This window comes from Phalaenopsis equestris, unplaced genomic scaffold (genome assembly GCF_001263595.1).
Source record: "Phalaenopsis equestris unplaced genomic scaffold, ASM126359v1 Scaffold000002, whole genome shotgun sequence".
Lineage (NCBI taxonomy): Eukaryota > Viridiplantae > Streptophyta > Magnoliopsida > Asparagales > Orchidaceae > Phalaenopsis > Phalaenopsis equestris.
This window is the reverse complement of record NW_018164444.1, coordinates 26,574,451-26,598,662: the sequence shown is the minus strand read 5'-3', so window position 1 is coordinate 26,598,662 and position 24,212 is coordinate 26,574,451. Positions and strand designations below refer to the sequence as shown.

Here is a 24,212-nt window from a genome sequence, read left to right as displayed (position 1 = left end):
CAGACCCTTTTATCTAATTCCTTCCTCTTCCATCGAGCTTTGGATTTCACTGTCGTGAAAGGAATTGAACGAATCATTGTAGGATTCTTGGATAAGTTTTCATATATAACATCAGTCTCTTCCTCGAAAAAACAGGAATGTTTAAAAGCTCTATCATAAGTTCTATAAATAATTTTCTTTCCTTAGTATCTATTGTTGTGTTCTCGATTACTACAGTAACCTTACCAACACAATCTGTCATCATAACAATGTACTACCCGAGAGTTTGATCAACCGCAGACACTTTCTTCTTCTTTTGTAGAACACCTTTTGAAGATGATGACATTATGTTTCCTGTGGCAACTTCTTCATATCATTTGAAATATTAGTAGCTTGTGTTTCATCAGCATCAGTCTCAATAAAACCTAAAAAGTTTTCGTCTTCCAAGTTAATTTACTGTGTCCCAATCGGAATGTTAGAATTCCCAGATTTAGCCCAATCACAAGTAACGTGCCTTCACTACATACTTTTTCCAACTCCAAATAACTTGCAAGTGACACAAGTAGGCAGTATCTTTTGGGTAGGCCTAGACTTTAAAAAATTAATCAATCATTTTTTAAGATGAATACTAAAAAAATGATAATTGATCTAAGGATTGACACATTCAAATAGGTAGCATCTTTTGGGTAGGCCTAGACTTAAAAAAAATTAATCAATCTTTTTTGAGATGAATACTAAAAAAATGATAATTGATCTAAGGAAACACCTGAATCTGTGGCGCATATTCCTCATTACCTATCAAAATCAATTTTTTAACCTCATGCCACAAGAAACCTGATTTTTTTCTAAGTTGTGGAATATAACCCTATATACTCCGCTGATGTTGAAGTTGATTTTTATAGTGCTCGGTTGTTACATCTATTCCAAATGTTCTTTTAATGTTTGTGCAATGCCTTGGAAGATAGCATCTTTAAAACCTCGAGCACTTCTCATATTAGCATCCACATATTCTGATAGAATAATATGAAGTAAACCTGCTATCCATTCTTGCTTTAAGCTAAGAAAAAAAAAAGCTTCCTTTTCCTATTAATTTTGGCATAATGAGCTTAATTTGTTGTAGGGACTCCATGTGAAAACACCTACATAAAATGATTTCACTTGTATGCTGCATCAGAGTGAAATAATATAATAAAAAAAATCAACGATAATGCACAATGTCATGCATAATAGAAAAGAAGGCTACTAATTTCAGAACTGGAATAAAAAAAAAGTGGATAAGACAATTATAATTGTTAGAAAAATAATTCAACCCCTCAATACATATAATTTAAAAACTAAAACAAAAGATAAAACACATAACATATAAGTATACTAACCACTTACCTAAACACAAACTAGAATGAATGTTTTTTACAATATTATGGAAAGCTCTTCCATAAACAACAATTTCTTTTTAAAAAAAGACTTCATTTTCCATCGAAAATACATAAAGAAACTCCCACAAAAAAAATTGATCGAGTCATCCTTTTGTGGTGACTTCTTTCTACCCACTCATCCTTGGAGAGAATAAACTCGTCACCGCCTTCTGCAATCATCCAATTGTGCATAACATAATAAATTAATACAATGTCGACTTGAATTTGCATTGAAAAATAAGGCTCTGATTTCATGACTGTAAAGCAATTCTTCAATAAACAAAATGCACGCTCTAGTAGTACGCAATGACAAATGTCGGAGATCAAATAATTCCTTATAATTTGAAGATCGATTAGAACTGAACTCCTTCAATGATATATTGTCGTACGGTATGGTAAAATAAAACCATTTCGAGTGGAATAACAACCATCAAGTAAATAATATTTTCCTGAAATATTGACAAATTTATTTTTACTATAAAAATTACATGTAATTATAAGGCTTATATTGAAAAAAATTAGATTACAATTCTTCCAAAACACATAAATTATCAGATCTTCCTAATGTATTTCTTAAGATTGTTGCATCGTGTGCTAAACCTTTCCAGCTTGCTAGAACATACGTGAATTTCAATTCAAAGTTAATTGTTGTTAAAACATTATGGATTGGATATGATTTTCTAACTCTAAATGCAACTTCATGCTCCATAGGAACTCTAGCTTTAATGCATGTTTCATCTATTGCACCATCTTGATGACTCAATTACGAACACTATGTCCTAATGTATATAATAACATAGTAACTTGTTCCTCAATTCTTATATTAAATTTGTCTAAAAGTAATCTTCTTTTTCGCATTAGATCACATAATTTAAAGAAAGATGCTCTTCTCCTTCGAACCATATTAATGCAATCAGAATCATTGTCATCATATAATCTAAATAGATAAGTTTAAAGTTGTATATTATGCTCAGAATTATACTTTTTTTCTTTCTATCCTTAGCTTCTACAAAAATGCAATCATTGTTGTTGTAGTGACAGTAATTACCCTAGTAATTTAAATCATTCTCATATTTTCATCAAATTCAAACATATTAGATTAATGTTCAACATTATCTTCAAAAATCTCTTCCATCTTTTTGCTAAAATAAACATAATATAAATATAACTATTAGTTTCATGATTACGATAAAACAGTATCATTTATTTCATCTCATGTGCTTACGAAATCACAAAAAAGATGTACATGTAAAATGAAAATCTTCTCTTTATACCTATCTAACACCCAAACTTTGTTTTATACATTTTTTACATTTATGATTGATTTTTATATCCTAAATTTTTCATAAGTGAAAAACCTAGTGAAGCAAAAGATCAAATATGTAAAGAGAAAGAAGATATTGAGAAGAATAAATGAATGAATGATTCAAGAACAGGGAAGCAAGGGTACTGGCAGAGATATCTACAATCTCAGAAATAGGAGAAAGTGAAATGAATGAATCATCAGAGATGATGAAAATGAATGGCTTTTTTTTTTATTCCATTATCAGCAAACTTTAATTATAAATTAAAATAGTGACCAAATTTTCAAATACTTGCTAACACTACAAACATAAAATAATGTCAAGCAAATATGAAATGATAAATATGATTATACAAACCTGAAACGACTATCAATGCCTTGCATAGTCAACATGACTACACTAACAAGCATAAGATTTTATATTAATAGATTAAAATAAATATCTCAAGCTGCAACAACTTCGAGTGAACACACAAAATTTGCTCTTCCACTTGCATAAGAAAAAATAAATAGGCAACTTTAGGAAAAAGCTTTTGATAATACCATTTGAAGATGAGAACAGGTCTAGGATTCCATTAGTTGTCATGAATAAAGGAAGGAATGGCTCAGTTTCTCACGGGAGGGACGAAGGAAAGACTACAGAGAGAGAGAGAGAGCAACAGCGGCTTATTAGATTTTTTATTTACAGCAGATTAAATGTGAAAATTTTTAAAATTCTTGTATTTGATTTACAGTACATCACAAAAATTGTGAAACAAACAGCCCCTTAGTGGTGTGATGTCATTTTCTTACAAGAATTTGAGAAAAATATGTTTGGTATGAAAAATTACAAATAGAATGTAAAGTTTGAGTTAATTTGAAGTTTACACAGTAGTTTCCTTCGTGTTGGTTGGACTCCTCCATGCTCGTCATTTGCTTGGCCTCTTGGTGCTGCATGTTTTATGGGCCTGCAATCGAAAAAGAGCTTTTAGTAGGTGTCATAATAGTTTTTCTCAGAATAAGGATTAGCTCGCCAGTGGAAATCCTTTGAAACATAAAAGGAAGGAAAATCATACATGGAATAAACCATTTCTGCACCTTCCAGATCTTCCCCAGCATGGCACACTGGCAGTTTCAGTCGGTATGTAACTTCAACATCTTTTTAAGGTGGGTAGATTCGGCATGAATGACCTCACGTTCCTTCTTCTTTGATGCGTTGGTGGCAACTACTGCCTCCTATTCAACCTCCTGGGCATCAAAGGCCAGCCAATCCTCCTACATCATCCATCTGAAAGCCTCTAGTTGTACACACGGTTGACAGTTTCTTGATCAAGGTATTGGCGGACTAGAAATTAACACCCTTCGACCTCCCTAACTTCCACTAATACCTGATACTGCACATTCTTCTTTATTTTTGCGGAGGTTCTACCAAACAAAATGGTCTGAATGTACCACCCCTAGGGATAAGCAAAGTTTACAGTCCACTTTATTTTTCCAGTCCTAGCGACTGGAACTTGCAAATACAGGCAAACTGAACATAGTCATCTTAGTTTACCTAGAATGCAAACATACAAGTGAAGAGCTCCATTGCGCAAGGGATCTCCGATCGATGACAAAAAAATGTCGAAGGACATGATGCCGCTATGGAATCTCAGAGTAGAATAACTATAATCATTAAAGACGACCCACAACTCCTGGCAGACGCGAAGTCTCAAACTAAAGTGGAATTGATCTTTATAGAAAATAAAGTCAGTGCCAAATGAATAAGTCGCTTGACCATTCTCGCCAGCAACTAGAAGCTTCATGATGGGATAGAGGACACAAGCCTCTTGTAAACGATCCACTTCCCTCTGAGTTATCGACAATTAATTGTTTGAGACGACAGGCGCAAAAGGATTTTGTAGCCATGAAATGGAATGCAAAAGGAAAAATTGTTGAAGGAATGAAGAAAATTGAAGGAAAAAAACTGAATGTCACGCAGGGTAAAAATGGAACTTTACAATAATTTCAAAAACAAGTTGGAAGAAGAATCACAAACAAGCCAAGAAAGAAAAATATTCCATAAAATGATTATAAATTACAAAAAATGCTCTGGAGCTACCCCAAGAAAAAATAATTTAGAAGTGATTCATTCACTACTTCAATCAAAACATATCCCGGCCGAAGTAGTCTATTATATAGAACTTCTCCCCCAAAATTAAATAGATTGACCCATTTCATCTAGGCTTGGGCGTGGAGTATGAAGTATCTCTCTCAGGCGTCCAACGGCTCTTGGCGAAGAGTGGTCATCTTCTCCTCCATTCTCTCCACTTTCTCCACAAGAGCAAGTAGCTTGCATATCTCCTTGCCTCCATGAATCCTGGCCGACTAAGCGAAGTTGTTCTCAATCTCATTCAGACGGTGAGCCAGTGACTCGGGGGATATCTGATGTTCATAAATTACTTCCTTATAAGTCTTGAGAGATCTGCATGGACGGTCAATCCTATCATCCTCGCCCGAGAGTCGACCACTCCCGATTGGCACTTGGGCAGCCAACACTAGCACCACAATCAAATTCTCAAAAAAAAATTGTTAGAGGCTAGTCATAAAATATGACACATACATCTGTCTTCCATTAAACTTCTTTAATTATGTTATAATATCAAATCCCCTTATGTCACAAAAGCATGGATCCACTAGCCTTCTCCTCTAAGACTTCCCACTCCACATTTTTTTTAAGTTGGTCATGGTAGCATGAACAAGTCGCCACACTCAAGTGGATGGAATTGTTGGAGGTTTTGTTATTTTTGGTGTTACCAATTGTTGATTAGCTTAATTTTGTACATTTCTTTTAAGGAATTCAATTAAGCATTTTATCTCATGTATATTGTTTAAAATGTTTCATAAGCTCTCTACATTTTTTATGTCAATTATTTTTTTCCTACTAATCAATTACATAAACAATCATGTTTTTCATTTTCTTCCTAAGCAGTTTTAATTAAAAAAATCATCTTTTTGTTATTGAAAGAAAGCGAAGAGTACGTGTTATAGAATAACTATTTATTTATTTTTTAATATTATTATACATATTGATATTATGGTTAATCTTTTTCTTAAAAAGTAGAGTTTTTAACATGATAATGAAATTATTACAACATGAAGAGATTACAAATAATTGGCAGATGAAACTATATATAAATAACACAATTAAAAATATTTGGCATATGATAATGCATCTAAACTTTGATGAGGAGATCCTAAAAACTCTTAGTTATACTATATTACTTGAAGCATAATGAAACTTATATAATGAAAATAATTTGTTTTAATTTAAGCATCAACATCCCTCCAAACAAATAAGATTTGATACCGTCTATCTATTTTCGCAATTATACTTGATATATTATCCTTAAAACCTTAAAACTACTCAAAATCTAAGCATCAACATCCCAACTAGTAGAGATGGGGCAACCAAATATGGATTTGATATAATGTTATTGTATTTAAATGAGGTGTTGATCATATTCTTAAAGCTTAAGAAAGCAAGGAAAAGGCTTTGAAGGCTCCCACTAATATAATGAGTTGACTCCAAATTTTATGAGCAATTTTGATATATAGTAGGTGTATTTGCATCCACCATGTTTTAAGATAAATTTTAAACATTTATACATGCTCTTCTTGTTCCTATGTATAAAAATCATTAATAGAAGATTTCTCTACATCAAAGTGGGTCTTGAAGCCATTCAACATATTTTTGTCTTGAAATTTAGCTAAAAGAAGAATATCAAGGCATGATTTCAAATTCAACCATTTGCCAATAGCTATAAGAGGAATCAATTCTAATTTTCTTATTCAAAGGAATAATAGGATTCATTTTAAGCAGTCAGTCAGATTCACCTATGCTCTAAAAAGATGAGCGACAATATTTTCATTTGTTAGGGTTTGCTAACATTAAAACTAAGAAATTATAAGATAGGTTAACTAAGGTAGTGCGAATGAAGTTAAGAAAAACGAAGAAAACAATAGTGATAGTTGGTTCCACAAATGAATGTGAGGATTATTAACATAAGAGTATTCTAGTAATTTATTACCGTAGAAAATTTATTTAGTATTAATGATGATTAAGAGGTTAAGAAGAGAAGTTAGTGGTCAAATATAAGCTGACAAAAATCTATGTATGGTGTCAAAGTTGAGAGTCTCAACCCATATTTTTCATTTTTTATCATATTCTCCCTCAAATATCAATATTCATGATAAGACCCCACAATTTTCATTTTCTCAATGATTCGATCCTGACATGCATAGATACATCAATTTGGTATTTCAAACATAGCACACGTGCGCTAAATTTCGTAATATTTCAGGTCCCATGTATGAAATTATCCCAAAAAATCAAAATATTGCTATAAATAATGTATTATTCAATTTGTTTCCTAATTACCCTCAATGGTTCGATCCTGGCATGCATAAATACATCAATTTGGCATTTCAAACATAGCACAAGTGCGCCAAATTTCATAATATTCCAGGTGCTATGTATGAAATTATCCCAAAAAATCAAAATATTGCCATAAATAATGTATTATTCAATTTGTTTCCTAATTACTAATTTGTAAACATTGAGATTAAGAGCATACTAATTAAGCAACTAATAAACATTTGAATTCAGACTATGTGCTTGACATTACAAAAAAACCAAAATTAACAGTATTATATGTCCACATAACTTGACAAAGCTCAAACATACAAAAAGTAAATGAATGGAGACCACATTACATAGAGACCAATCAAAAGATTCATATTTACGAATTAATCATCAAGGTGATATTTTTTCGAACTACTGTACTTAACATGAATGGTGAAATATTTGAGTAAGAATTTGAGAAAAATAGATGAAATAGGGTGGTTAATTTGTAAATTAGCAAGTTTAGGGTGGTCTGCATGTAATTACCCTAAAAAATAAATAAAAATAAAAATAACTGGCATGCTCTCAACTTGAGGCAAAACAATCAAAATTGCATTACGATATGCAGATTGACATTAAAACACATCAAAAGATGTGGCAAAGCTCAAGCCACAATAAAAAAATATATATAAATAAATTAATTAATTATATACATATATATATATATATATATAATGAAGGCGAAATTTTAAAATAAAATTATTTTTTAAATTTAAATTAATATCATTATTATTTTTAGAGTGATGTGAAAAAAAACTTGACAAGTAGGAACAATTTTTTGCAAATATTATTTTTCTTAAAAATGTTAATTTAATTTTAATTCACTTTTTCAAATTAAATTTAAATAAATATATTAAGTTTTCAAAGAAAAGGAAATACAGTTGAATTTTTAGAAATAAGAAGATAAATAAAGGTTGGGTGGGTCTTTTTGTGTTAATACTTTTTTAAATAATGTTGATCTTATTATTCTAATAATTATTTTTAAGAAATAAAATTTAAATGTAAAAAAAAAAGTCATTTTGGTAGGATCAAATAATTATTCAACTTTTATTTAATATTTTGTGTAACTAATTTTTTTAATTTATTTTTATTTTTTTTAGAAATTAAATTTAAATGAGAAAGAAAATTTCAAGCTAATCTTATTTAAAAAATTCCACTCAAAATTTATTCAATTTTTATGCAAATAAGAAATTATCATCATTTTGTTTTTTTTAGAAATTAATCTGTTAAAAAATTAAATATTTAAAAAACCAAATTAGATATCTTGCCTACTTGTCAAGGTTTCTTCCACATCACTCTATAAATCATGCCATATAGGAAAGATATATAGCCTATTGTTAATTTTTTAAGAAATTAAGTTAATAATATTAATTTAAATTTAAAAATAATCTAAGTATAAGATTTCGCCAGTATTAATGATTTTGCTTCAATCATCTACAAACTTCTTCAAACGAATCCGTGCATGCTTTCACCAAAATCTGCAAAAAAGACAAGAAAATTAAAAAAAAAAATAGTCAAAAATTCAGTTTTTATGATTGATTTGACATCCACTGAACTTAAAACATCCTAATGATCATACATACTTACGATTTGGTTCATCTGGTTCATCTTCTTTGTCGCGCATGCAAAACTCTCCTCATCTGATGCGGCTGTAATTAGCAAACGGTTCTGAATATGGTTTTTTAGCAGCAGGCTTATCCACTTCCGGTCTCCCAAACACATTCCAAAACCTCAGCGTTTCATCCCCAGCAGCCGTCGCCACCGTGCCGCCATATGGGCTCTGCAACTCCAATGCCTCAGCGCTTAACCATACAAAACTTCATTTTTTTAAAAAAATCTTTAAAATAGCAGCAATTCTTACCTGAGTCATATATAGAACTCTAGAAGTATGGCCGCGGAGCTCAGCAAGCTTAGACATGGATGGATACTTCCACAATGTGAGCTGGTTCTGAATGTAACCATGAGTACTCAGAAGCTCCTGCTCATTTTTGTTCCATAGCAGCCCACAAACCTGGGAATCTGTTTCTACCGAATTCAAGCAAGCACCAGTTGCGGTGTTCCAGAACTTTATGCATTTATCATTTTCCCCTCCACCTGAAGCAAGCAGATTGCTCTGAAATGGGCACCAAGCCAAAGCCTTTACTGCAGCATTGTGGTCCTCAAATCTATGAAGCCATGGGTTTTGATTCCGGGCTGAGGAAGAAGAGGAGGCTGTCATGGCTTGATCCCATATGTGAAGCAGGTTGTCATTGCCACCACTTGCCAGTTGCTTCCCAGATTCTGACCATTTCAAGCCACATACTTCTTGCTGGTGTCCTCTGTAGCTTTTGACTACATGGTTTCTTATCCTCACGTCATTGTTCACAATCTTTCCATCCATTCCACCACTGGTGAGGATATTGTTGTTCCAGGCAAGAGATCCGACACGAGAGCGATGGATTTCATTCAGCGTTCTCAACTGCAATGAACAAAAGATACAGGATTGATATGGTTTGTGTTTATGAAATAAAAAGGAATTGAGAGTTTCAAAATTGAACAAAATTCTACATACCAATTTAGCTGAGTTTGAGTCCCACAATTGAACATAGGAGTTGTTCAATCCAATGGCAATGTGCAGACCATCAGGAGCCCAGCTGACACTGGTAACCGGACCAAGATCATCGTCGACAGTCACAAGCTCAGAAGTCGAACTTTTAGAAGCATTCCACAGATATACAGTGTTTCCGAGAGCAATGGACAGGATATTTCTGCTTCCCCAATCAAGCACATTTAGATAGAAGTCATCCACCAGATCTGGAGCATCTAATGTTCTCTCTGCAGACTGTGTCATATTTACAATATGAAAAACAAGAACAGTTCTAATCAATATAATGTGTCAAAAAAAAAGATAAATCAAACATTGAACAAAAACAGAAGAGTGGAAGAAGAGGTTTTGCCTGTGGAATGTATCTTTTGCGTTTAGAATTCTGCCTTTGGTTGGAAGAAGAAGCTTCAGAAATTGCAGAGAGCATCGAATCATTAGAAGCTGGAGGCTGTCTGCTGAATGCCAAGATTCTGGTTCTGTTATTCAGAAGTGTCTCAGCGAGAAGCTTACGATAGGCCTCTTTTGCAGGTGAAACAACTCCAAGGTTCTCCTTTTCTTTTCTGGGTTGCGTTAACAAGTACCGGGCAACATCAAAATCCATTGCAGATCTATCTGGTATGAACCTGTCGCCCTGATGTCAAGCAAGAACATTAAGACATAAATTTAAACAGATCAGAAGAACGTGTAGAACTAAGCAAGAAAACATTCATAAAACAAAGAAACTGAAGCAATTTATCGGCGTAAGAAGAATTGGTGCAAAATATGTAAGAAAAAAAAAATGTTTTTTTTCAAAGAGAATGAATTCTTACGCTTTGCCAGTAAGAAGATGGATTGGAGGAAGAACTGCGGAGAGGCGGGATGTAGACAGTGGATCCAAGATTCCCGAAGGGTTTGCGACATCTTGGCGGACGCTTTTCAGTGAAAGAGAAGAGAGAAGAACCAAAAGATCCTGCATCCATTTGTCAAAAACAAAAGAAAAAGTAATAATAAAGGAAGAAGAAGAAATAATGAAGCAATTAACTTGAAAACCTAAAACTCAGGGAAATCCTGCGAAAAATAAAAAAGATTAAAAAGATGAAGAAGAGCAAAGATCCTAATGCTTAGAAGATTGAAATCGGAGATCGCAGGAAACTGAATGCTGCAGCTTTTCTTCCCTTCCTCGCTCCTGAGAGGAAGAAGAGAAGCAAACAATTGTTTGTGAGGGTGAAGCTACGTTTCTGGTTTTGGAAGATGGTGGCTGCGACTCAGTTCATATTTTAACGTCTATATTCAACGGCTCCTTTCCAAATAAAAATAAATTCGAAATATGATAAAAATCTTTCCTTTATTTGCTAGCGCGTAAGCCCGACCGGCGGAGGAACCCGGCCAAATTTCAAAGAGCTTTCCTCAAATATGAGCAATTTTGATATGTGTCAATGCTCTCTTGCTCAAGAGAGTATTGTATTTGGACTAGTGACAATTGATCATGTGGCAAATGTGTCTCACTAAGATTAATTTCCTAAAATATTTGGGCTCTACTGCAAATTTACGTGTATCTTCTATATATTTCAAGAATGGCATTAAAATTCTTAAATAAATTCATACTTTAAATAAGTTTTTCTCTATTCTAATTAATTCAAAACCATAAAAAATCGATGATACGAATAAGATTAAAAAATGAATGTGCAATTTCTATTGTATTTAATTAAATAAAATTATTTGTTTTGTTAGCAAACAAATTCAAAGATAATGAAGAGAATTGATCTAAATTTTATATAAAATAATAAATTGTTAACTTATCATGGACAACCCCTCATATGAGTGCTATTTAGATCCTTGTTAGATCTGCTGATCTTTCGTTGTCTTGAATCAGTTCTGTCATTCCTTTCTCAGACTTTTCCTGCCCTGTTAGCCTTCTGCTGTCGAGTGGAATGAGAGTCATTCGGTCTGTATCAGTTCTAATCAATTAATCAATGAATCTTCTTCTTAATAAAAAAAATATAATGCGAATAATCTCTTGAATTATGAGACTTTTGGCTCTTAAAAAAAGAGCGATGAGACATCTCTCAAGCACATTTCGTTCACATCGAAAAATTATGGTGGATCTCACCTGATCTCAGGCGAACGTGTCGGACAAGATCTTGATCTATAGTATGTTTAACAAAGAGAAGCATGGACCGGGTGAGAGGAGGCAAAAAATTATAGGGAAGTGGAAGAGTTTTAATCCATCTTCTGGTCAGGTGGAATTATCCAAGGTGACTTTGATGGATGCCACTAATGTGGTAGCTCTCATAATGAGTTTATCAAGACCCGATTCTGCTCGAGGCTCACTCCTATAGACGTCAATTCCGACTCCCATGAAGTCTCTTGATTCTGAAAATGAGGGAAGAATTTGGTCTTCTAGGTGATTTGCTTGGATAAAGTAGAGTGAAAAGTTGTTAGTTGAATCTGATGATTGCTGACCTTCATTAAAAACTATCAGATGTGGAGGAGAGATCTAAATTCTCAAAATATGTTTCAATAACCTGATTTAGGCTTGATTGGACCCAAATTAAACTAATTTTGGTATATATGAGTTCATCTTGTTGAAATACTCCATTTAATCATAAACTTGTTGAAATTAGAGCTTGGATGATCTTAAATTTGAATTTAGAGGATCTTTTTATAAAAAAAAAGCATCGAAAATCGTGCTTCATAAAATTGTTTTACGACGCATCAATGTTAATTGATTGTCGTTTTATCTAATGTTATGTATACATGATTTTTGTGTTTACCATATGAACATCTAATATTTTTAAATTTGATAAATAAAAAGTTCAGAGGCCATATACAAAATATTCAACTATGTTGAGAAATTTATAACATAATCTTTTTTTTTGGAGTAGGAAATATTATATTATACATTCATGACCATTAATTGTGAATATCCATATTTTATATTAAAAGAAAGAATCATTTTGATAAATATAATTTATTTGATAATTTCTCCCATTAGAAATGCATGTACACACACACACACCAAATTAACATAGTATAAGATTTTAGCAAGCATGCAAATATAACTAAGTTCAAAATTTTCATATTTGTGCACGCCTACGAAGAATTGTTCTACATGGACATATTAAATTACTTAATTATTGAACAACAACAACAACAACAATAAAGCCTTAATCCCACTTCGTGGGGTCGGCTACATGAATCATTTTTCTCCATTGCGTCCTATTTAGGGTCCGTTTGGGGCAGTTTATAAGTACGGTCGGGTACTGTTTGATTCGCATGTTTCATCATCTTATCCGAAACTGCGTTTGAGTTTTTACACCCGCGGGTCAACCCCTGCAGCCGGCCCGCGGGCCGCGTTTCAGGATAAACAGCTTATCCTAAAACGCACAAGCTGCCCGAAACGGACCCTTAGCTGGTGTGTCATATTTTCATTTAGTTCTAGCAAATTAAGATCATTTTTAATACTTAATTATCGAACCAAAAAAAAAAAAAAAAATCTAACACTGATCATCATAAGAAATAATTATGAATTCAATGTGAAAATTTATATCTATAAATAATTATTGATCTATAAAAGAAATCTCTATGAAATAGTATTTATATATTTCCAAAAAAAAAATTTAAATCTTTCTTTTTTAAAAAATACTTTTAATTAAGGAAAAATATTTTTTAGAACTATCAGCTTTTTTTTTTATTAAAAAAAATGAAGTTTTGAATTTTATAAGTAAATACTACGGAAAATGACTGATGAAATTTTAATATGTTAACTCTTAGAAAGCTTTGTAGAGAAAGCTTGCCTTCAGATCTGCATAAGAATCAAATACACTGGAGAAATTTCAAGTGCGGCTGGGCATTCTGGCAAATTGTTGCTTATTTCAGGTAGATGCGTCTAATCACCGATATGGCAGCCGGTGATTTTACTTGATCTAAAATTTAGATGTTAGTTGTGTAGATAGATAGGATTTGGTCAGTATTGATGTACATGACCCTAATTTTTTTTACATGAATGAAGCTTATTCATGCATATATAAATGTGTGTCTCATGTTTACGTATGAAAGGTTTTCAATAACATTAAGACGATAAACACTACATTGCCACATATATTTGACACTTAGATACTACCAAGAGTTGTAAATTTTGATATAAGATCTTATTAGAGTTTCATGAGAAATCCTAGGGCACGTCCATACATGCCACACAATGCTAATGTATTTATACATCTAACAGCCAAAATATGATGTTTAGATCTATTTCACTTTGTTGCTCAAGTCAATACAAGATAAAATATATTTCTCTTTTAAGATTAATAATAATGATATTTTTGATGCAATATTAACAATTTAAATTTTATACATATAAAAATGAAAGGTTTTATGTAAATACAAAAGAATTGGAAAAAATATTACATCAGGTCTCCGCACGTAGAGTTACGTGCAGAGTCCAATGAAATTACACTACCTAGGGAAAAAAAATGTCTGCTAACACAAGAGAATATTCCTCCCATGTTATTCAGGTGTTATTGTGTGTTATTCAGGCGTTATTATGTATTATTCAAGTATTGTTGATGTGTTATTGTTTTATTATAACAATGAAAATATTCTCAAAACACAATAACACCTGAATAACATACAATAACACAAAGAGAATATTTCTTGCATTACCGAACCGATCACCTCCATAGCGTAATTTCATTGGACTCCGCACGTGCAGAGTCCTGATGTAATATTTTTTCAAAGAAACTACCTAGGGAAAAAAAATGTCTGCTAACACAAGAGAATATTCCTCCCATGTTATTCAGGTGTTATTGTGTGTTATTCAGGCGTTATTATGTATTATTCAAGTATTGTTGATGTGTTATTGTTTTATTATAACAATGAAAATATTCTCAAAACACAATAACACCTGAATAACATACAATAACACAAAGGGAATATTTCTTGCGTTACCGAACCGATCACCTTCATAGCGTAATTTCACTGGACTCCGCACGTAACTCTACGTGCAGAGTCCTGATGTAATATTTTTTCAAAGAATTGGGTTTTCGTATTTAAATTCAAAAAAAAAAAAAAAAGTAAAAAATACGTTTTAAAAAGTCCCCCGAGCAAAGTAGCAAATTGTTTAGAAATCAAATCAACCATTGCAAGAGAAAGAACAATTAGCTAAGAAATTAGATACAATGAAAAAAAAAATGGTTGCTTGGAACAAGAAGCAAGCTGAATTGACATGAACAAACACTACAAAATCCAAAGAAGAGTGCATCAATCCGTGCCTGAAAAAATATCATTTATTGGCTTCAATAAATTCTTTATATTCCTTCTTCATTTTCACGCCAGGAATTGACCTGCATTCAGATAAAAATATCAAGGCACAAGAAGGTATTTCTAGTTGAAGTCATTCAATCATTTATTTTTTTAGAAATCAATCATCTCCTCATGTGACAAAATGAAAAAAAAAAAAAGATGGGGAAATTACATACAAACCACCCTCTGCATTCAGATAAAAATATCAAGGCACCAGAAGGTAACTCATTGAATCATTTATTATTTTAGAAATCAATCGTCTCCTCATGTGACAAAATGAAAAAAAAAGATGGGGAAATTACATACAAACCACCCAAAACTTGCTATTTACAAATCAACCACCATTTTTCATTTTTATCAAATTCTCAATAGTATGATCGTGGCACGCATAAATACATCGGCTCGGTGGTTCAAAAAAATTACTTGCGTGGTTAATTTATAAATATCAATATTTTGGGTGGCCTGTATGTAATTATCCCAAAAAGCAATCATCAGCAGTGAAGGCAAACCTAATCATATCTTTATTTTTGAAAAATTGAACACAAGGTGTTCCCATGATTCCAGCTGCTTCAGCAATCTCTGGATCTTCCTCGATGTCAATCTCAACATAATGTACATCCTTTTCAAACTCATCAATCACCTGCAATAATGAAGAGGTCCTTAAAAGCAAAAATTATCACAAAACTACAAAATTTGAAAAACAAAAATCAAGAATCCTCCAAGAAGCTGATTATGCCATATTATTTAATATTCATAAACTCCAATGCAGTTGATAAATGAAGGGGATGGAACGGGTTGCGCAAAAGAGTTCAGGCATACCGTTAAAGTGTTCTGCAGATAATAACATATGCATAAACAGAACATTTATCATAAAACTGTACTTAATTAGTCATACTTTTCCTTTTCCTATATTATATTGGCTGAAATAGCATAATGCATAATACCTTTTAAAAAGAGACAAAACACTGAAGCATTCTAAGAGAATCCTATTTCAATTTCTGGCCATATTGAACTCAAAAAGGTGTTATGAAATGGCATTTGAACATGTAAAACGGGACGTGGTTATCACTTAATAAAGCTTAACATAATAGGATTTGAAGTAAGAAGAAGGAGGCATTTCTTTTCTTGATTTCATGCCATCTTGAAGGATTTTATAGCACAAGCTGAAAGCCAAACGCAGCGAAGGTAGTCTCACTCAGTTTTCTTCAAATGAGAGAGTGAGGTTATGTTAAGAAGGGATCAGAAATCGCCTGCATGTTCTAAGAAGTTTTCGCTACCATTTTTTCCATCCAAAGGGGTGTGCATTATTTAGCCTAAATCAAAATGACTGAACTGAACCGAAAAGTTTGGTAGATTTGTTTCGGTTTCAAAAAATGCATTTCAGTATTTGGTTTTTAAAACTTCAATATTCGTCTTTTGGTTATTGACTCAGTTTTAATGTTCATTTAATTGAAAAAATCGAAAAACCAAAAATTCAACATTAAATGGAGGATTCATAAAATTAAATTGATATTGTACATATAATATGTAATTCTTGATGAGCTTCAACTAACAACTAAATTTCAATTTGATTTATAATCAAATCATTTAAACTGAATTAAATTTTGGTATGGTTGGTTTGGTTTTATCAAACTTTTGACACACCCGCCCGGGGGATCGGCAAGGAGAAGGGCATACCCATTCCGACCATAATTTCATGAAGTATATTTTCAAAAATCTGAAATGCTGGTGAAGCACAAAAACAACTAGCACGGCCCTATTCTCTCCTTGTAATTGGCCCCTCTGAATCAACATCAATATTGGCACCCATGCATGCCTGATCTAGAAGCGCAATGTTGGATTAAGGGGAATAGCAAAATTGTAAGAATTTTAAAAAATGGCCACATGTACCTAAAGGAGGTATCGATTGGAGCTATCATGATCCTAAGTTGAATAAAAAAGAAATAGAGTTAATTTATTTCTTTGTAAAATGATAGGCCTTGCTTTGATGTCAATTTTCAGGTCTTTTGCAGAAATGTATCCATTAATTGGTAATCCCACTCCACCAAGTTAATCATCTTCTTCCCTCCATCAATCATTTCCATTAATATATGCCAGTTGTGGTTTTTGCTCAAAAACATAAATCAAAGTATTATGCAAAAATTTTGGTGATCATAAACCACCTCCCCAGTCCATCCATTCACAAATACCCCAGTCAGGTCCAGAAAGCTTTCCTCCTTCCAAAATAGTGTCAATCTAAGAAGAACCATCAATTTTATGCGTAGCATAGCAGCAATAAATAATTTACATGCATGCAAATTTAAACAAACATTTCGTAGAGCTGAAGCATTTTGTTGAGTTAAGGGATGTGCTGCTGGCTGAACCTGGGAATTAAGCAGCTGAAAAAGTTCGTACCTTACTTAAAATTGGTTTCAATGTTCTACATGGGCCACATGTTGGAGAAGTATAAAGCACACAAAGCAACCTTGGGCTTTCATGGTACAATTTCCGCAATGCATACTACAAAAGAGATGCTTTTGTTAGAACTATTCGTTGAATAATGATTGCAAATTTGGCAAATATAAAGAGCATAGTGAAAGTGTCGGCTTTCAAATAAACAGAAAGCAATTAGCTAAGAACATTACCTGGCCCTTGTGTTTAGTAAGAGAAACATCATAATGCCATTCTACATCCTTTTCTGTAAGTTCCTTCTTTACCTCTTCAGTTACAGGCTGTTGACAAGAAAATTTACGGAAAAACAGTATGGGATATCAGCTCATATTGCAGCTGCCAGAAATCACTTCAATGTATACAATCAGGAATTTCATATTGTGCCACCATGTCAGAAGATTCAATGCTAAGCTCATTAAAAAAAGCAGTCAAGTGTGGTCCACAGACACGCAGCAATTACCCTGTTTCTTACAATAAAACATGGGTTCAAAATAAGTTTTAGTTTAGGGCCAGCCAGTCCCCGTAAATTTTGCTAGCATTGGTTGAAATATAGCTAAGATACTGCAGAAAAATGGTTGATCGAGACAAAATTTATGGATTTCTGTGCTTTGCTGCAAAGTCGAAGCAAAACAAAAGCGAAAAATTTTAGTTCATGTGTTAAAAATGATGTATTTGCTTCGCATGCGGATAACATTCACTTCATTTTCTTATCAAATATTCTACAAAAGAAATGTACTCAATTTAGCAACCCTCTACTTGGCAGTAATTTTGTGCACAAGCAAACCAAACAACAGCCATGAAAGAAAAGTCGATAAGAAAACCAGTTCAAAACAAGCAGTTTGGGATGATCCCTAAAACCTAGATAAAAGCATTCAGCAAAAAAATAATTACCTTATAAAGATAAATGCAGCGTTAAGATTCATTGAACAGAAATTAAAATTAGCAAGTATTTGACTGTAGAAAAGTGAAAAAGTACACAAAGCGAAATGATGCTCTTATAAAACTCACAAAAAGAGGAATCAGCTACCTGGTGAAATTCAACAAGAAGTTCATTGGCCACAAGGTATCTCTCAACAGATAGAGCCGCAACACAACCAGATCCAGCAGCAGTTACAGCTTGCCTCCATTCATGATCCTATTACCATAATTGATGAAAATATAAACATAAACTTATGTGTGGGCATGCACAACACACACACACAGATATATATATATATATATATATATATATTTCAAATGGGAATTGAAACCGACTTACTCAAAAAAATATTTGCAGATATTAAACAATAGAAAATGCCAGATAAGATATTATTGAAATTGGGAACCACAAATTCCAGGCACCAACCAAAGATCAAAAAATAACTAAAGCTGTAATGATTAGTGAATAGTCAAGGTTATTGACGAGTGTTTTAACATGTGATTGCCATAGTGGATGTGTGATCTTTGGATACACCAAAAGTTCAAAAGTGCAGAAACAATTATCCCAAATTGTTTGAATACGGTTTCCAAGCGTGAAATTAATCCTATAAAAAAAGTTATTCACTAAAGAATCCAATAAGGCTTATTATCAGCCGCTAAGGAATGAAATAACTAAGGTAAACATAGTAGAATTGATGGATTCGTAATAAATTGAGAAATGATAAGAAAAGGGGCTAGAAATGAGACAGCTTTGCCAAAGGTGAAATGACCAGAAGTTGTGCAATTTTCTTCTTCTTCCTTGTTCAGTGCTATGAGATGTAAATTATATATATACTAGATTTTGAGAATTGAGCAGCATAGTATTATTGCTATATTGCTATTGAAATGGGTAGACATACAAGATACAATGATTCTATAACAGAAAAAATATAAAACTCAAATCTCTCCCTAATAACTACTACATGATAAAAGGAAAGTCCTAAACTAGGAAATAATCGGAAAGGAAACTAAATACTTTCTAACACTCCCTCTCAAATTGAAGCATAGAAGTCAATCATGTTTAACTTGGATTTGAAATCGTCAAATAACGACCAACTAAGATTATTTGTGAGAATATCTACGAGTTGGCCTGTGAATGGGACAAAAGGAACACAAATTTCTCCTGAATCAAGCTTCTCCTTAATTAAGTGATGGTCAATCTTCACATGCTTGGTACGACCATGTTGGACCAGAGCTATGCTGATGACGGCATTATTGTCACAAAACAGTTGTATTGGAACAAAGAACGACATATGTAACTCGCTGAGCATGATGTACAACCAGAAAGCTTCACATACCTTTAGGACACATAATGAAACTCGGCTTCAGCATTGCTAGGGGTAACCACGGAATATTTTTTACTTTTTAACGTGACAAAGTTTCCCAACATGAAGGAGCAATAACTTGAGATATATCGTCGATTATGGATGGCCTCGGCCCAATCGACATCCTTATAAACTGCAATAGAGTGAGAGGTGTGACGAGAGAACAAAAAAATTGAGCTCGTGTGTCTTTTAAGTGGTAGAGGATCTGATGTACAACGGTGAGATGGTGCTCAAAGGGATAATGCATAAACTGAATGACAATACCAATGTCGTGACAAATGTCCGAGCGTGTAAGGCCTAGGTAAATGAGTTTTCCCACTCGGCATTGGTAGTGTCCTGTTCACCGGAACTACATTGGGAACATATACCAATTTCTCATTAGGATCCATTAGAACAGCTATCAGTTTGTAAAGAGGTAGATTTGTCTCAGTCAGTAAATATGTCAATATATTTGAGCTGGGAGAGGCTAATTGCCCGAGAGGACCGCGCTACTTCCATACCAAGGAAATGCTGGAGAGAATCTCAAAAGATGCGATCCGGATCCCTTTGAGAGATTCCAAGGCCGGCAGATCATTACCTGTGAGTACGATATTGTCGACATTGACGATGAGAATGAGAACAGTCATTGGATGAGTGGCGGAAGAACGTTGTGTGATTAGATTAAGCTTGAAAGAAACCATGGCCCACAAAAAACTTTTATAAACTTGTCGAACAAGGCTTGGGGGGATTGTTTCAATACTTAAATAGAGTTCTAAAGTCGACACACTTGTCCACAAAAAGAGGTTGAGTCAAAGCCCGGTGAGAGGGACAAATACACCTCTACGAGAACACTGTTGAGGAAAGCATTCTTAACATCCACCTAGAGTAAGGGTCAGATTCACAACAAGGGATAACAAAACCTGAATAGTATTTAGTTTAGCTACCAGAGTAAACGTCTATCAATCAACTCCATATGTTTGTGAATATCCTTAGGTGACCAACCACGCATCATTGCGTTCAATTGATCCATCAGAGTTAAAGTTGATGTTGAAAATCCACCTACAATCCACAACTTTCTTTCCTCGAGAAAGATCAACAAAAACCCAAATATGGTTGTGTCGAAGGGCATTCATATCATCCATGAATGCAGCCTTCCAGGACATGGCAGCCCTATCCGTCAAGTGACAAATGTTTTGTAAGTCAAAGATAAGCTGTGGAATTTTGTCATGGAATAAAGAGTGCAAGCTTGTTAGCATACCTTAATATGGGGGAATTCAACTCCTTATTTATAGAAAGAGTGATCCCCGTAAGTTGAGAGAGCGACTTTTTGGGGATGTCGACCGAAACAGATTCCAAAATCTACAGCGGGAGAGCGGGTTTGAGTGTAGGGGGATTGAGACGAGTTTCAACTGAGGATTTGGAACACCGAGTATAGACACGGAGAGTGGATGGATGTGATGTTGGTCTAGTTGGTGGCGGAACCAGTAGAACTAAGGGTTCATCAAATACAATGGTTGTAGGAGTAGGTAGAATATCCAACAGAGTCGGAAAATGAACAGTGCCCAAAAAATCTAGCTCCCTCTCACTTGAAGCAGTGTTAGGGAAAAAGAGAACATTTTCAAAAAAAAAAAAAAGGAGACATCTATATTCACATAGAATTATCATAGTGGTAGGATGAAAACACGGATAGCCTTTTTGAGTGGCTGGATAGCGAGCAAAACACATTTAATTGAGTGGGGATCAAGTTTATTCTAAGTCGAGGTTGTGTACCGAACAAAGGTCGTGCACTGAATTATTTTGGGATCTAATGTGGGGAAAAAAAGATTGGTAGAAAAACACGACATCAAGACAGATAACGGGGTCCGAAAGTTCTGAATTTTTGTGGGAACTCTTTTAATGAGATAGGTGACGGAATAAAAAGAGTCATTCCAAAATCGTTTAAGGATATTAGTTTGAAACATAATGGAATGAGTCACTTCGAAAAGGTGCTGGTTTTTTCACTCGGCTATCTCATTTTGTTGAGGGGTATCCGCACAGGAGCTATGATGAAGGATGCCCTTACTCAACAAGAATCCTCCTAATATAGAGTTAAAGTACTTACTACCATTGTCGATCAGAAGGACTTGAATGAAGTTTTGAATTTGGTCAAAATGGAGTGGAAATTTTTGAAGGTGACTGCAATTGGTAAAGGTTGGGTGAATTTGTCTATTAATATATAGACCCAAGTCACCCGAATATGGTCATCAATTAGAGTAAGGAACCACCGCTTATTGGTGTAGCTTATAGTTCGAGAGGCTCCCTATGAATCACTATGAAGCAATGAAAATGGAGAGGGAGTGTAACGATGGGGTGGATATGGTACACGATGATGTTTAGCTAAATAATAAATTTCACATTTAAAAGTAGATAGTTTTTTATCAATAAACAACAAAAGGTACTATTATTTTAAATAGTGAAAGTTGGAATGACTCAAGCAACAATGTAAAAGCATAACTGGACAAGCAGTAAAGAGGGAAAAAACTACAACTATGGAATTGAGTGACCACATCATCAATGTCATTTTATTGAAAGAAGTAGAGCTTGACTACCCGCTTAGTAGTTGAAACCATCATCCCTGAATGACGATCCTAAAGACACAAACATCAAGAGAAAATGAAACAACGCAATCAAGGTCATATGTCAATTTACTGACTGATAAGACATTACACTTAAGCAAAGGTACATGTAATAAAGATTCCAAAGTCAGCCCAACTGTTGGTACAACCAACCATTTACCCGCAATAGAATTACAGGAGCCGTGAAAATTTTAATAGTGTCTCGCAAGGAACACAGAATATGTCGAGAAGAATTGAGAGCAACCAATCATGTGGTCCAAGACACCTGAATAAATAATCCACGGACTAGTAAAACCAAAAAAGTGAGTGTCAAAGAAATGTTACCTTGACACACATGGGAGGTCGACGAGTCGGAGGAGAACTAACTAGATCCAAGCAGCTTAATTAAGTGTTTCATCCGATTCTTGATAGAGTTTGATGATTCAAGGATGACACGAATGGGGGTCACTTGAATTGTTGTGAATTTTGAGGAATCGTAGCGATACCTTTAGCGATGAAAGGTTTAGTTGAAGACTTGTTCGTCGGCTTCCCTTGAAGCTCCTAACACTTGTCACAGGTATGATAGAATTTGTGACAAAAATTACATGTAGAGTGTGGAGCACCACAATTGATGCGCCACGATGTGGCCAAGTGTGGAGGACTGTTGGAGCCTAGGCTGAAGGCCCGGCTGGATTAGTGGAGTTGTTGAGCGTGACAAGTCTTCGGCTTTCTTCGCGGTAGACCTTGGTGAATGTCGCCCAAGTTGAAGAGAGAGAATCATGGCCAAGGATACGGCCGCAAACCCTCTAGAAATTGGAACACGCGATTTTTTTCCAAAATTTTTTGGAAGAGAGAAAGATCTGCAGGAGAGTTCCACGTGTAGTCATAATAGATGTCACATTCCATCCATAAGGCAACCAACTCGTTGTAGTACTTTCTCACTATCTTAGATCCTTGTTTTGCCACACATATCTTATTAAAAACTTCATAGAGTTGTCCACAACTCTGTACGTCCGAGTAGCTATCTCGAACGGCAGTCCAGAAGGCATGGGCAGACGGAGGAAAAATGTACGAGCAACCCATCGAGGTCTTCATAGAATTAATCAGTCATGACACAACCATTGAGTTCTCCACTTCCCAAGATGCACATGTTGGGCTCTTCTGAGGTTCACGAGTCGTACATGTGAGGTGGTCGAATTTACCCCAACCTTTGACAAACAACAAAACAGCTCGAGACCATGGGTGGAAATTTGAGTCATTAAGTTTGTGAGTGGTAATAAAAAAATTCATGGGTTGTCATGTACTCTGGTCTACGGAGGGAATGAGGTAGGTGTTGATCCTCTGGTGGACTCAAGGACAGGGCCGAATGAAAGCTCGGTAGTGGAGGAATACAGCATGACTCCGACGGAGCCAAAGGTAAGGTTTAGGTGTCGAAACATAGACGTAGACGGTCTCTTACACAGCTAACAGCAAAATAGGGCTTGTAGGGGAAGATTCAAGCCGACGAGAGGGAGTTCCGGCAGTAGGAGGGCCTGCAGGGGAGAGATTTGGCTGTAGGAGAGAGGTCCGGCGGCAGGGCAACCAGCAGAGGAGCGGCCAGCAGCAGGACAGCTTGCAAGAAAGGGTATCAGCGGCTGAAATCTATAGGGGAGAGACCAGTGGTGGGAATTCAGTGGCTGAAAAACTGTAGGGGAAGGCCTACAAGGAAGTTCTGGTACCTATGGTAAGATTCGTAGCTTTGATACCATGTAGGTTTTGGGAATTGAGCTAAATAGTATTATTATTATTGAAAGGGGTATAACTACAGGATAAAATAATTCTAAAATAACAAAAATATAATGCCCTAATCTCTTCCTATAACTACTCCATGATTAAAAAAAAAAACTAAAACTAGAAAATACAACAAATAGAAAATAACTGAAAGGAAAATAAATAATATATAT

The 24,212-nt window shown here is 34.4% G+C and overlaps 2 protein-coding genes across 3 annotated transcripts in view; both read right to left on the bottom strand.

The window, feature by feature from the left end:
• Nucleotides 1–8,522: 8,522 nt before the first annotated feature.
• LOC110035520 (cell division cycle 20.2, cofactor of APC complex-like) lies at nucleotides 8,523–10,929 on the bottom strand. 2 transcript variants are annotated; one of them, XR_002295153.1, is made up of 6 exons: nucleotides 10,514–10,929; nucleotides 10,057–10,335; nucleotides 9,672–9,941; nucleotides 8,982–9,578; nucleotides 8,704–8,900; nucleotides 8,523–8,598 (listed from the first exon to the last, which is right to left on the bottom strand). XR_002295153.1 is itself a non-coding variant. In XM_020739755.1 (6 exons), exons 1-5 carry the CDS (start codon nucleotides 10,661–10,663, stop codon nucleotides 8,757–8,759), a joined length of 1,440 nt encoding a protein of 479 aa, XP_020595414.1. In that variant the 5' UTR covers nucleotides 10,664–10,929; the 3' UTR covers nucleotides 8,523–8,598; nucleotides 8,708–8,756. The 2 variants fall into 2 exon arrangements, 1 of the variants encoding a protein (XP_020595414.1); XM_020739755.1 differs by having other exon boundaries at nucleotides 8,708–8,900.
• Nucleotides 10,930–14,787: 3,858 nt separating this feature from the next.
• The window catches only part of LOC110039543 (thioredoxin reductase NTRC), a 42,738-nt gene continuing 33,313 nt past the window's right edge, over nucleotides 14,788–24,212 (bottom strand). The window contains exons 6-10 of the mRNA XM_020744646.1: nucleotides 18,442–18,549; nucleotides 17,609–17,695; nucleotides 17,379–17,483; nucleotides 15,494–15,624; nucleotides 14,788–15,025 (exon numbers count right to left, since the gene is read on the bottom strand). Of these exons, the coding sequence (XP_020600305.1) occupies nucleotides 14,965–15,025; nucleotides 15,494–15,624; nucleotides 17,379–17,483; nucleotides 17,609–17,695; nucleotides 18,442–18,549 (492 nt within the window). The 3' untranslated portion in view covers nucleotides 14,788–14,964. The remainder of the gene's footprint in view (nucleotides 15,026–15,493; nucleotides 15,625–17,378; nucleotides 17,484–17,608; nucleotides 17,696–18,441; nucleotides 18,550–24,212) is intronic.